The sequence below is a fragment of the Elephantulus edwardii genome, unplaced genomic scaffold (genome assembly GCF_000299155.1).
Source record: "Elephantulus edwardii isolate Elephantulus edwardi_28Jun2011 unplaced genomic scaffold, EleEdw1.0 scaffold00095, whole genome shotgun sequence".
NCBI lineage: Eukaryota > Metazoa > Chordata > Mammalia > Macroscelidea > Macroscelididae > Elephantulus > Elephantulus edwardii.
This window is the reverse complement of record NW_006399845.1, coordinates 12,953,251-12,967,492: the sequence shown is the minus strand read 5'-3', so window position 1 is coordinate 12,967,492 and position 14,242 is coordinate 12,953,251. Positions and strand designations below refer to the sequence as shown.

At 41.0% G+C, this 14,242-nt stretch overlaps 1 protein-coding gene across 1 annotated transcript in view; it reads right to left on the bottom strand.

The window, feature by feature from the left end:
• Positions 1-14,242, bottom strand: part of SIL1 (SIL1 nucleotide exchange factor) — a 350,503-nt gene that overhangs the window by 120,364 nt on the left and 215,897 nt on the right. The window contains exon 5 of the mRNA XM_006891180.1: positions 10,313-10,504. Coding sequence (XP_006891242.1) covers positions 10,313-10,504 — 192 coding nt within the window. The remainder of the gene's footprint in view (positions 1-10,312; positions 10,505-14,242) is intronic.

Genomic DNA, 14,242 nt, shown 5'->3' with positions numbered 1-14,242 from the left:
ATATTATAGCTAATGTCAGATTGATCTTGGCTGAAAGCAGAGAGTACCAGAGGAATGTCTGTGTTTCAATGATTATGTAAAAGCATTTGACTGTGTGGATCACAACAAACTGTGGCTCACTTTGAGAGGAATGGGAATCCCAGAACAACTGATTGTGCTGATGCGAAACCTGTACTTAGACCAGGAAGCAATCATCAGAACATAGCAGGAAATACTTCATGGTTTAAAATTGGGAAAGGTGTGTGTCAAGAATGTGTCCTATATCTGTATCTTTTCAATCTATATGTGGAACAGATTATCCAGGAGGCTGGACTCTATAAAGAGAAGTGTGGCATCAGGATTGGAGGTAGACTCATTAACAATCTCCATACACAGATGACACAACCCTGCTTGCTGAAACTGAGGAGAACCTGAAGCTCTTGCTGCAGAAGGTCAAGGACTACAGCCTTCAACATGGATTGAAGCTCAACATCAAGAAACAAAGATTCTCACCTCTGGGCCGATTGGCAGCATCATTATAAATGTTGAAGAGACTGAGATTGCTGACAGCTTCATTTTGCTTGGCTCTATAATCAACACTCTTGGTACCAGCAGCCAGGAAATTAAAAGACTAATTGCATTGGGAAAGTCTGCTGTCAGAGACCTCTCCAAGGTACTGAGGAGCAATGATGTCAGTCTGGTGCATCTGATACAGGCCATGGTTTTGCCATCACTTTCTATGCTTCAGAGAGTTGGACAGTGACTAGGGATGATAGAAGGAGAGCTGATGCCTTTGAGCTTTGGTGCTGGAGAAGAGTATTGAATATACCATGGACTGCTCGGAGAACAAACAAGTTTGTCCTGGAGAGGGCGAAGCCAGGCTGGTCCTTGAAGGCAAAGATTCTGAAGCTTCATTTGACATACTCTAGACATGTTGCAAGGATGGACCAATCCTTGGAGAGGGATGTCATGCTTGGGAGAGTGGAGGGACAGTGCAGGAGGGAAAGACCTTCAATGAGATGGATTGATTCCGTCATTGGGGTAATGGAGATAGGTGTGTTGGAGACAGTGAGATTGGCAAGGAATAGAGTAGGGTTTAGGGCTGTTGTACACAGGTTCGCTATGAGTCACAAGTGACTCAATGGCACATAACAACAACAACCACAGTAGCCTAGTGGCAAGAAGCTGCATTGCAATCTCAAAGGCACTCAGTTCAAATTTACCAAATGCTCTGCAGCAAAAGGATAGGCAATCTCCTCCCATGCGATTTGCTGCCTCTGAAAACCTGCAGGAGGGTCAGCTATGGGTCGGTTCTGACTTGACAGTGCTCAAAAATAATTATTCTACTCTTAATCACTTGGAAAATCATTCTTATATTTTTGAAATACAAATCTCCACAGAAAAGGCATTTTTGTTTTCCTGTCCACTATGGTAGCACTATGGACTGGGCATATAGTTAGGTGTTAATAATCACTGAATGAATTTGATCACAAAAATGTTTCTGTGGCAAGCTTCACTCTGAGCCAAAAATTGGAGGTGTCGATGCCAACAAAATGGAGGAGAGCCCAGGCATCACAGGTGTGAAGAGATGGTTAATCCAGAGTCATGAAGTGTGCCTCGAATCTGCTGTGCCATGTGGCCACAAGTCAGAGCCAAGACTTTCCTGTTTCACTCTGCCCTTATGAAGAAGAATTATTAGCAGGTCACACTAGCTAATTACAAAGATCAGAGTGTTTTCCTGGTATAAACACAAACAATACTTATTAAGCTTTCCTTCACATGCTGATTTTAAAATTATAAAAGACTTCAGTGCTTCTCTGTTGATTCCCCTTCCTCAAGGCTTTCCAGATACAAAACCAGAGCCCAGAGTCCTTCCACTTTATGTCTGGGTCAGTCACTTTTCAAACTTAATATGAGTTCATAGCAAAGGAGTTGTTACTCTGGCAGCTACAAAGCAGCCAGTCCCCAGTTACAGAGGTTCTAGTCTAGATTCAGCTTATCTTCACTCCTGGAAAGATAATTCAGCTGACATTTATATAAGCACTTCAACCTTTTTAATAATTTTCTCTTATAATTTCACTGGAGGTTAGGAAGAAAAGATTTATTCTGCTTATTGCAACCCAAAGGACCAAGCTTCCCAGAGCCAGGTCCTGCCTAGCACCACACAAGAGAAGACATTCCAGAACCCAGGTTTACAGCTTTCTCAGTCTTGGAAAGCCAAGCTGCCTTTAGGATGGTACAGGATATGCAGAGAAGAGCTGGAGGCAGAAGAAGGGAGTATGTTAGGAGATAGAAAGAAAAAACCTGCCAACACTCAGGAGGAAAAGAAAGAACCAAAACACTGACAAGACACTGTGAGAACAGGAAACCGAGAAAGGGGAAAATGCTGGTAAATAATTGAGGAGTCACGAGAGGAAAGGCAAATACACCGCCCCAGGGTGAATGGGGCAGACAAAGGCTGCTCCTCATAAATAACTTACAAACTGTTTTCCATACACAAAGGTTTGCTTCTCACAAATCTTGTTTAATAATTCAAATATGGCTGTGGGGGATCCTTGGGCAGACCCAGTTTAGGTTCTTGAAATCCATGGCTCCTCAAAACTTCCACTGAATGAGTATGAAACGAGAGTAGACTACTAGTCTTTTGACTAGAAAAGTCCAATGTTCTTCAAAGATAACCCTATAACCACTACTCTCCCATAATTATGCAAGGTCACTGTATCCTGCAAAGTTAAAACTTAGCACTGTTGCAGCATAGCCTAATTAGCATAAACCACAGGTCCAATATTTCTAAACAGAAGGCCAACTAGCTATTGATTATCTTTCTGTTAAGAAGTACTTTTGACAGGGGACTGGTTCCTGAGTTGATCTCCAGTTGAGTCTAGTACCTCTCCTACTGACTTGTGAAAGCAGAATAGATGCCACTGACAGATGACTGGGGGACCTGCAGCCTCCTGTCAACTGCCAAGTCTTCCATGAACTCTTGTGAGCCCAAGTCTCACTGGAACACCCTCCCTTCCAGGTATGATAAGCTATCCATTTGTATTTGTCTTTGATGCTACAACTAAAGCAAGAGCTTAGAGAAACTATATATCTAAATCTCCTTCTGTAAAAAGAGCAAGGGTCACAGAGGGATGGCTATATCTGACCTTTACTAACTTCACTAAGGGGAACTGTCCCCATCAACAATATCAACAACACAAAATCAATTCCCAGGAGTTTGGATATGTCCACCATGCTTTGTACCTCTTCCTATTCCCAGCACCAATCATACTGCTTCACTAGGTCAAAAATCTGATGTCACAACTCACAAACCACAGGGAACCATACTGGGGAAGTCAATAGGCTCTAATTCAGATGAGTAGCAGAATACAGTCAGGACAGCTTCCAAAATGTACTCATGGTGCTTCAGCCTTGGGCTTCACAGCTTTAGGTCAGAATTACAAAGTTCTCAGTCCTGTCAATATTGGCTATCCCCAATCACTCTCCAACCCCACCAAGTCCTCCAGCAAACGTAGGCAAAAGGCACTTAGCTCAGGTTCCATGGGGTGTAGTGGTCCCAAGATGAGCTCCATCTCATATGGGGTCTCTGATTCTCTGGTTTGGTCATAGCTGCTGATGCGACAGGCCTAGATTGTGTAAGAATTTCTGGGCCCAAAGGGTATGTTAAATTCTTTTGCTTGCTCTTCTTTGGTGGTGAGGTTCCTCCTTCTACTGCTGAATCCACTCAATTTAATGGTGAGACTACCCAATCTCCTTGTGGACTGGTGATACTAGCCAATCCCCTTGTGAACAGGTTAACACACCCATTCATATTATTTGTGTCCATGCACATAGCAAAATAAAATTAAATGACTAGGAAAGCCATTTTGAGCACTAAACTCTTCACACCACACCATCCACGTATGTTAAAATAAGAAAAAAATAAAAACTGTCATTATCAGACAAAGTAGGACTGAATTGGCCATAACCCATGTTGTTGTTATGTGCCGCATGCGACTCATAGTGACCCTATGAACAACAGCCCTAAACCCTGCTCTATCCTGTGCCAATCACACTGCCTCTGACACACCCATCCCAATTACCCCAGTCACTGAATCAATCCACTCATAGAGGGTCTTCCCCTTCTGTGCCGTATCTCCACCCTCCCAAGCATGATGTCCCTCAACATGTCCAAAGTATGTCAGACGAAGCCCCAGAATCCTTGCCTCCAAGGAGCAGCCTGGTTTAACCCTCACTAAGAAGAATTTCATGAAACAACATATGAGCAAGAGCCTATGGTGATGAAAGAAGAAGTTCAGGCTGCTTTGAAGGAAATGTCAAAAAATAAGGCTCCAGGAATAGATGGCATACCAATTGACATATTTCAGTTAACAGATGCTGCCATGGACATGCTCATCAAGTTGTGCCAAAAAATCTGGAGAACGACCACTTGGCCAACTGACTGGAAGAGATCGATATTTGTTCCTATCCCAAAGAAAGGTGACCCAAGAGAATGTGGAAACTACAGAACAATCTCACTGATTTCACATGCAAGCAAGATTTTACTGAAGACTATCCAAAAACAACTGGAACAGCACATCAACAGAGAACTACCAGAAGTCCAGGCTGGTTTCAGAAGGGGTCGTGGTACTAGAGATATTGTAGCTGATGTTAGATGGGTCTTGGCTGAAAGCAGGGAATACCAGAGGAATGTCTAACTGTGTTTCATTGACTATGCAAAGGCATTTGACTGTGTAGATCATAACAAACTATGGCTGACTCTGAGAAGAATGGGAATCCCGGAACACTTGATAGTTCTAATGTGAAACTTATACTTGGACCAGGAGGCAGTCGTCAGAACAGAGCAAGGGAATACTGCATGGTTCAAAATTGGGAAGGGCATACGCCAGGGATGCATCCTATCTCCATACCTTTTCAACCTATATGCAGAACAGATTATCCGGGAGGCTGGGCTCTATGAGGAGAAATGTGGGGTCAAGATTGGTGGACGATTTATCAACAATCTGCGTTATGCGGATGACACAACCCTGCTTGCTGAAAATGAAGAGGACCTGAAGCGCCTGCCGCAGAGGGTCAAGGACTGCAGCCTCCAATATGGATTGAGGCTCAATGTCAAGAAGACAAAGATTCTCACCACTGGACCAATTGGCAGCATCAGGATGGATGGTGAAGAGATTGAGATTGTACACAGCTTTAGTTTGCTTGGCTCCATAGTCAACGGTCTTGGCACCAGCAGCCAGGAAATTAAAAGGCTCATTGCCATGGGAAAGTCTGCTGTTAGGGACCTCTCCAAAGTACTGAAGAGCAATGGTGTCTCTCTAGAGACTAAGGGGCGTCTGATACAGGCCATGGTCTTCGCAATCACTTGTTATGCATCAGAGAGTTGGGCAATGACCAAGGAGGATAGAAGGAGAATTGATGCCTTTGAGCCGTGGTGCTGGAGAAGAGTATTGAGAATACCATGGACTGCTAGAAAAACAAACAGATTTGTCCTGGAAAGGGTTAAACCGGGTGGCTCCTTGGAGGCAAGGATTCTGAGGCTCCATCTAACATACTTTGGACATGTTGTGAGGAGAGACCGGTCCTTGGAGAGGGACATCATGCTTGCAAGGGTGGAGGGATGGCGCAGAAGAGGAAGGCCCTCTATGAGGTGGATTTATTCAGTGACTGGGACAATTGGGATGGGAGTGTCGGAGACAGTGTGATTGGCACAGGACAGAGCGGAGTTTAGGGCTGTTGTACATAGGGTCACTATGAGTCGCAAGCGACTTGACGGCACATAACAACAACAACAACAGGATGAATCTGTTTGTTTTCTCGGCAGTCCATGGTACATTCAATACTCTTCTCTAGCACCACAGCTCAAAGGCATCAATTCTCCTTCTATCCTCCCTAGTCATTGTCCAGCTCTTGATACATAACAAGTGATTGCAAAGACCATAGCCTGTATCAGACGCACCTTAGTCTCCAGTGTGACACCACTGCTCTTAAGTACTTTAGCAAAGTCCCTAACAGCAGACTTTCCCATCGCAATACGGTTTTTGATTTCCTGGCTACTGGTACCAAGAGTGTTGACTGTGGAGCCAAGCTGACTAAAATTGTTAACAATTTCAGTCTCTTCACGATCCATCCTGTTGCTGCCAATTGGTCCAGTGGTGAGAATCTTTATCTTCTTGACATTGAGCCTCAATTCATACTGAAGGCTGCAGTCCTTGACCCTCTGCAGCAAGTGCATGAGGTCCTCCTCAGTTTCGGCAAGCAGGGTTGTGTCATCTGTATAACACAGATTGTTAATAGATCTTACATCAATCTTGATGCCACACTTCTCCTCATAGAGTCCAGCCTCTTGGATAATCTGCTCTGCATACAGGTTGAAAAGGTATGGAGATAGGACACAACCCTGGCATACACCTCTCCCAATTTTGAACCACGCAGTGTTTCCTTGCCCTGTTCTGATATAACCCATAGCATCCTTAATTCTTGAAATATAACAGAAAAACTGTTGTGGGAGCTTTCATTTGTTTACACTGAAAACACTGGAAAGGTGAAAGAGAACCTGAGTATGTTTTTTCTCTAAGTGATCATAGTCTTTCTATTTGAGATCTGAGCAAGAGTTGTGAACAGAGAAGATGAAGGGGCTGCCCCATAAATCCTGTAGCTATTTTGCCCCATAAATCCTGTATCGTTCTCTCTCACAATAAAAGCTGGCAAAATCCTAAAGAAAGGAAGGCTGTCTTTTAGCCTATTTTATAGAGAACAAGGATGCTGTCATGTGTGGGAGGATGTTGGGGATACATATCTTGATGAGGCTCTCAAACGAGCCTTTGATTATGATTACATATCCTTCCTGGGCCATCAATGTCCCTAGTCTAGAGTACTGCAATAGAGTACTATTTGGTCTCCCTACTTCAACCCATATCCCCACCCCCACTAGTTCTCAGCTGAGCAGCTGGAGAAACCATTTAAAAAATAAGTTACACTATGCCATTCTTCTACTCCACATCCTCCAATAATATCATTTGACTCTTTCATAGCCAACAAGTCCATCAAGCTCTTCTTATTATCTCTGAGCTTTATCTATTCGTCCTTACTTTTTCCTCAGTTCTAGCCACCCTGATCTCAGAGTTTCTCCAACACACAAGGCAAACTCCCAGTCTCAGAGCTTTTGACTTGCTGTTCCTCTTTCCTGAAATGTTCCTCCCTAACACTACAAATCCCTACCTTGCTGTCTAGTTTGTTTTTCCATAGTACTTATCATATTTGAACACCTTGTTGATAATTCATTTATTAGAATGTTGTTGTGTTAATGTGCTGTTGAGTCTCCTGTGATTCATAGCGACCCTATGTACCCAGCCCTCAATCCTGCTCTATCTCTTGTCAATCTTATTGTCTCTGACATTCCTATCTCCAATACCCAAGTCACTGAATCAATACATCTCATCTAGGGTCTTCCTCTCCTGCGCTGTCCTTCCGCCCTCCCAAGCATGATGTCCCTCTCCAAGGACTGATCCTGCCTTGCAACATGATCAAAGTATATCAGACGGAGATTCAGAATCCTTGCCTCTAAAGACAAACTTGTTTGTTCTCCTAGCAGTCCATGGTATATTCAATACTCTTCTCCAGAACCACAGCTCAAAGGCATCAACTCTCCTTCTATCTTCCCTGGTCACTGTCCAGCTCTCTGAAGCATAGAAAGTAATGGCAAAACCACGGCCTGTATCAGGTGCACCTTAGTCTCCAGACTGACATCATTGCTCCTCGGTACCTTGGAGAAGTCTCTGACAGCAGACTTTCCCAATGCAATTAGTCTTTTCATTTCCTGGCTGCTGGTATCAAGAGTGTTGATTATAGAGTCAAGCAAAATGAAGTTGTCAGCAATCTCAATCTCTTCACCATCTATCATGATGCTGCCAACTGGCCCAGTGATGACAATCTTTGTTTTCTTGACGATGAGCTTCAATCCATATTGAAGGCTAAAATCCTTGACTTTCTGCAGCAAGAGCTTCAGGTCCTCCTCAGCTTCAGCAAGCAGGGTTGTGTCATCTGTGTAATGCAGATTGTTGATGAGTCTACTTTCAATCCTGATGCCACACTTCTCCTTGTAGAGCCCAGCCTCCTGGATAGTCTGTTCCACATATAGATTGAAAAGATATGGAGGTAGGACACATCTTGACGCGCACCCTTCCTAATTTTGAACCATGCAGTATTTCCTTGCTCTGTTCTGACAACTGCTTCCTGGTCTAAGCACAGGTTTCGCATAAGCACAATCAAGTGTTCTGGGATTCCCATTCGTCTTAGAGTCAGCCATAGTTTGTTGTGATCCACACAGTCGAACGCCTTTGCATCATCAATGAAACACAATTTTATTCAGAGATGTATCTCAAGGGCCTAAAGCAGTAGCTCAGAGTAGGTATTCAATAAATCTATTCAATAAATAAAGGCCCCCCTCTTGCTTAGTTCTATCTGTTCCTGTTTGAGCTCCATTTAAAAGGGATTAGTATCCAATGAGAGGACAGCTAGTTTTAAACACAGGGTTTAGAGTCGGGCAGAGCTTGCCAAAAACCTTAGCTCTATCATTCACTAGCATGGAGACCCTGAGCAGCCACACCACCTTTCCATTCCCCATTTTTCTCAGTAACAAAATGGGACTCTTAGTAGTGCCTACATGTAAGGCAATTGTGAAAGTCTAAGAGGTAATGTACACCAAGTGTTTGAGGCAGTGCTTGACATTTAGTATACTCAATAAATATTACATATCATAATGCAAGTCTGATCAGTTAGTTCTTCACGTAAAGTCAATAGTTCTTAAGATTAAAATGTTAATATAAAAATCAGAATGACTTCATAAACTCCATTTTGCTGACCCCTTAATCTTCCTTCTTTACCCATATTATATCACATTTTGGTCCCAGTGCCCCAGTCACTCTAATCTTTCCCAGGTCTTCAATCAAAGCTCATCTCTGATTCACAATGTTTGTGTATACTATCTCTTCTGCCTCGAATGCTCTAATCCAAAGGTTGGCAGATTTCTTCTAGAACAACACAAAGAGTTTGGGCTTTGTGATCCACACGGCTTCTTTCAAAACTATTGTACTCTGCCCTGCAGCACGAAAATAGATGATACATAAGCACATGGGTATTGTCATGATCCAGTAAAATTCTTTTTAAAAGCTGTTGGCAAACTTGATCTGGCCCATGGCTGTGGTGTCATGAATCCTATCAGGTCTCCTGTTATGTATGGGTTGAACTGTGTGCATCAAAACTATGTGTTAACAACTTTAACCCCTATACTTGTAATTCTATTTGAGAATAGGGTTGTGTTTTTTTTTTGTGATGTTAATGAGACCATAGCAGTGTAGGGTATGTTTTAAACCAATCACTTTTAAAATATATAAAACATTGATTAACAGAAGCAAGGAGCCCCCTTAGGGGAAGGCAGATACCATGCTTCATGAAGATTACCAAAGAACTGAGGTACAGAAGCTAAAATGAAACAAGAATCTTTCCCTAGTGTTAACAGAAAGTCTTCTCTCGGATCCAATTCCCTGAATCTGGACTTCAATCTTCTAAAATGTGACCAAGAAGATCTGGTGCATATGGTTAGGTCCTTAGTTGCTACCTGAAAAGTCAGTGGTTCAAATCCTCTCGGCAGCTCCATGAGAGAAAAGATCTGGTAATCTGCTTGCTGTTGTTAACGTTACAGCCCTAAGCAATCTTTTCTGGCAGTTCTGCTTTGTTCTACAGATTCGTTATGAGTCAAAATTGGCTCAAAGACACAAAATAAGAGTAACATCAAACTAAATAAACTATGTAAGTAATAACTAAGTAATTAAATTTCTGTTTAGTAAAGTCATCCAATGTGGAATACAGCAACATTAAGAAAGCAAAACACTACTCATCCATTTATGTTCAATATAAATGTCACATTCGCAAACACATTTTCTGTAATACCTCTGCTAGGCAAAGTTCTAGACTCATATCTATTCTTATATAACCCTTTGAAGCTCTTATCAGAGTCTTTCATTACCTCATTGTCTAATTTTTCATTTGTCTGTTCCCCTTCCAGACTATAGGCTTGAATGGACAGGAAACTTGTCTGTTTTACCTCTGATGTATCTTCAATGTTGGAAAAGTAAAACAGGTAATATGTCAAATAAAAACACAGACTCTTTTGTGAGAATGTATCTTACTAAAATAGACATTCACTTACATTCAGTATGCTTTGTGCTGGGAGGGATGTAAAGCCACTAACGTCATATTCTTAGGACTTGAGGTCAAGGATTTTTTTTGGAGCTGCTAATTAAAAGTCAGAGTTGTGAGAAAACAGTACCTGATGGACGTAGTATTCAAGATCAAAGAGTGCTGCAATTTTCTCTTCCAGACTAGAGCTGGAGCTATTGAATTTGTTGATCAGTCGTATCATAATCTGCATGTCAGTCTCAATAACAACATTCAGCTCAGCAAAGTCCTTCTTTAGCTCCTCAATGGGGCGGAAGAGCTGCTTTACCTCAGCCTGCCTTGCCTATGAGGAGGAACAAAGAGATGATTAACCAAATTCATTGGAGACATTTCCCCAAGACCTCTATGATTTACCATAATAGCCCATTCACAAAGAACTGCTGCACCAGGGCTCACAATCTTCTTTAACTTGTACTTCTAAGATGCTTAGACAAGAGCCCTCAAAGCCTACTCATACAGCCCTCTGCTCCAAAAACACTCAAGATTTTTCAAGGTGCAATTGTTCTAGTTCAACTTCCAATGTTAAGGAATCACAAAAATCTCTTGCAATCACTGAGGTCCTTTCTCTCCCTTCCCTTCACTCCCTTCCTTCCCCTCCTCCTCCTCCTCCTCCTGCTCCTCTTCCTCTTTCCTCTCTCTCTCTCTCAACCAAAGCACCAAAAGGAATTCTATTTAATGTAATTAAGTCATAAAGAGACATTTTCCACACTATCCGTTCAGAAATAAATAAGGTACTTGTTACAGCCTTCATTTTTCTCAATATGAAACTAATTAGTGAGCTGACTCTTATTTGTTTAAAATAAAATTTTATCTTAATTGTGATTTTCTGAAGCACATCATGCTGAGTGAAATATCTCAGTTTAAAAAAAGGGCAAATACTACATACCACCACTGTTATAAAGCACACCTGCCATGGGGGTTTGGGATAGTGGACAGATAACGACCATTGCATTGGAAGAGATGAGAGAAAGAAGTGTCTACAAGAAATATATGATTAGGCATTATATATGATATATAGATATAGATGTAGATGTAGATGTAGATATAGATGATATAGATATAGATATAGATGATATAGATGATATAGATGATATAGATGATATAGATGATATAGATGATATAGATATAGATATAGATATAGATATAGATATATAGATATAGATCAGCCCAGAATAAGAGTTATAACATCACCTTCAATTTCTTACCTCCCACGAGGCACTTGTGGTTGAATAATCCAGCTATTGAATAACCTAGACCTTGGTTGTCTAAATTCTGTGCTGTTGTTTTCATTGTTGTTAGGTGCCATTAAGTCACATATAACTTATAGTGACCCTATAAACAACAGATGTGAACCCTGTTCTATTCCGAGATATTGCTACTATTTCAACACCCTTGAGCTCATTGTCACAGTCACTGTATCAATCTATCTTGTGGAGAGTCTTCCTCTCCTTTGCTAACCCTCCACCTTTCCGACCATGATGCCCCTCTCTCAGGAATAGTCTTCCCTAAAACCATGCCCAAAATATGTGACACAAAGTTTCATCATCCTTGTCTCCAAAGGAACACTCTGGGTGTACTTTCTCCAAGAAAGACATTTCAATTTGTTCCTTTGAAGTTCACAAGATATTCAACGCTCTTTCCCCAAACCGTAACTCATAGGCATTGATTCTTCTTCTGTCATCCTTATTCATTGTCCAGTTCTCAAATGTATATAGCTGGTGACTGGAAAAATCATGGCTTGAATCAGGCACACCTTAGTTTTTAAACTGACATCATTGGTTTTCAGGTTTTTGGAGTGGTCCCTAACAGCAGATTTTCCAAATGTTATACATCTCCTGATCTTCCGTCTGCTGGTATCCAAGGGTGTTGATAATGAATCCAAGAAGATGGAACCAATAACAATTTCATCTATCATGATGATGCCTACTGGGCCAGTGGAGAGGATTTTTGTTTCCTTTTTTATATTAGTTTGCTTACAAAGTTTGTATACATTGTGCTTCATACTATTTTTCATTCACATTGTTTCATACAATCGTTCTCATGCATTACATTTTATAAAATTAATCACCACTGGACCTTACCCATCATTACCCTGACTTTTCACCCAGATCCTTCCCATTTGCTTCCACCCATGGAAGTGCAACCCTGTGGTTTCACTTCTACCTATCCTCAATGTTGAGATGTAATCCAAATTGAAAGCTGTAGTCCTTGATCTCCTGCAGCAAGCAACTCGAGTTCTCCTTGCTTTCAGCAAACAAGGCTGTATAATCAACATAACACAGGTTGTTGATGAGTCTTCCTCTAATCTTGATGCTACATTCTTCTTTATAGAGTTCAACTTCTCTAATGGTTTTCTCAGCAAAGAGACTGAATGGTATGGAGAAAAGATATATCCCCGACACACATCTTTGCTGATTTTAAACCATGCAGTATTCACTTGCTCTATTTGCACAACCTTCTTGGTTATAGATTTCATATAGGCATAATTAAGTATTCTGGGTTCCTATTCTTCTCAATATTAGTCATAGGTAACTTCTACACTCACAGAACATCTCAGCCTTGCCCTGGCATCCCTACCATATTTTAGGGAAACCTGGACATAGGAAACTGTGTTTAAAGAGCTGTCAAAGCAAAAGCAATTTGCTGATGAAAATTAAATCACTGTCATTACTGTCAATCTAATCACAGGTGTACAATTTTTCCACAGTTTGAAATGGCAAAATTACTGTATGTGCTATACTCAAATCTCTAACAATTTTCTCTCAATCCCTCCCCACTTCACATATATACACAAATTTTTTTAAATGAAGTTATGTTGAAGGTGAATAAAGGGTTTTAATTGGATATTTTGTACTTGTGACACACTCTGTTTTCTTGCCAGTTTTAGAGCACGGTGCTTACAAAGAGAGTTTGAAAGGTTACACTGGTTTCTGTCTCTACCTTCCAAGAAAAATTTAAAAGTGCCAATGTTTATAAAAAGCAAGATGATGAGCAGCTGTCAGCTCCAAATTGCTCATCTATTACCTATGGATTTCTCTGCTTAGGTTCAACCACTCCAAAGAATTACTAACCAAAGAAATGAATCAGCCTATCTTTAAAAAGATAAGCTCCCAGCAGAGCAATTACATCTATGGGGTGCCAAAGCCTGCTTCTTTGAGCTAAAATAATGGAGAAATGTTCTTCATGCACCCGTTTAGAGGAACCTGGATGGCTGCAGAAGGCCAGGCAAAGAGGTCTGGGAAGACTGAGTCACTGTCTAGGCTTGTGAAATGACATAGAAATGAGAAGGCCAGAAATTTGCCAGCTCTTCATTTCAAACATGGCACATGCTTAGCCCTTAGAAAGATATTCCCCCTCCCCACTATACAAATAAGTTACAAAAATAGGTCAGTTAGAGTACTATGCATCATTAATTCATATTTTCTTAAGGAAAATATACTACATAATGATAGTATAATGGAAAAAGTTTTTAAATAGGCATAGGTACAACAGTATTAGTGGACTTCTGGTTTTGCTTATATTTGACCAGTTTTTACATGTGCGTCCATGTGTATATGCTTTAATAATGAGAAAATATGTAGCAAAGGACCTCTTTAAAGTGTTCAAGAGCAAGGATGATGTTTTCAAGATTAAGGTGTATTTGATCTAAGTAATATTTTCAATTACTTCATATGCATGTGAAAGTTGGGAAATGAATAAGAAAAAGGTCAAATAATTTTTGCCTGTGAAATGTATTGGTGAAGAATATTGAGTATAACATGGCCTTCCAAAGGAAGAAATAAATCTGTCTTGGAAGAAATGTAGCCAGAATGCTCCTTAGAAGCAAGGCTGGTGAAACTTGAGAGAAAGACATCATGCTTGGAAAAGCAAGAGTTGTTGCTATTGTTAAGTTCCATCATCAAATCAACTACCACTCATGGTGACTTTATAAACAACAGACCTGAATCTTGCCTTATCTTGTGTCATCTTCTGAATCTCTGATACATTCAAGTTCACTGTTAGAATCACTGTGTTAGTTTAT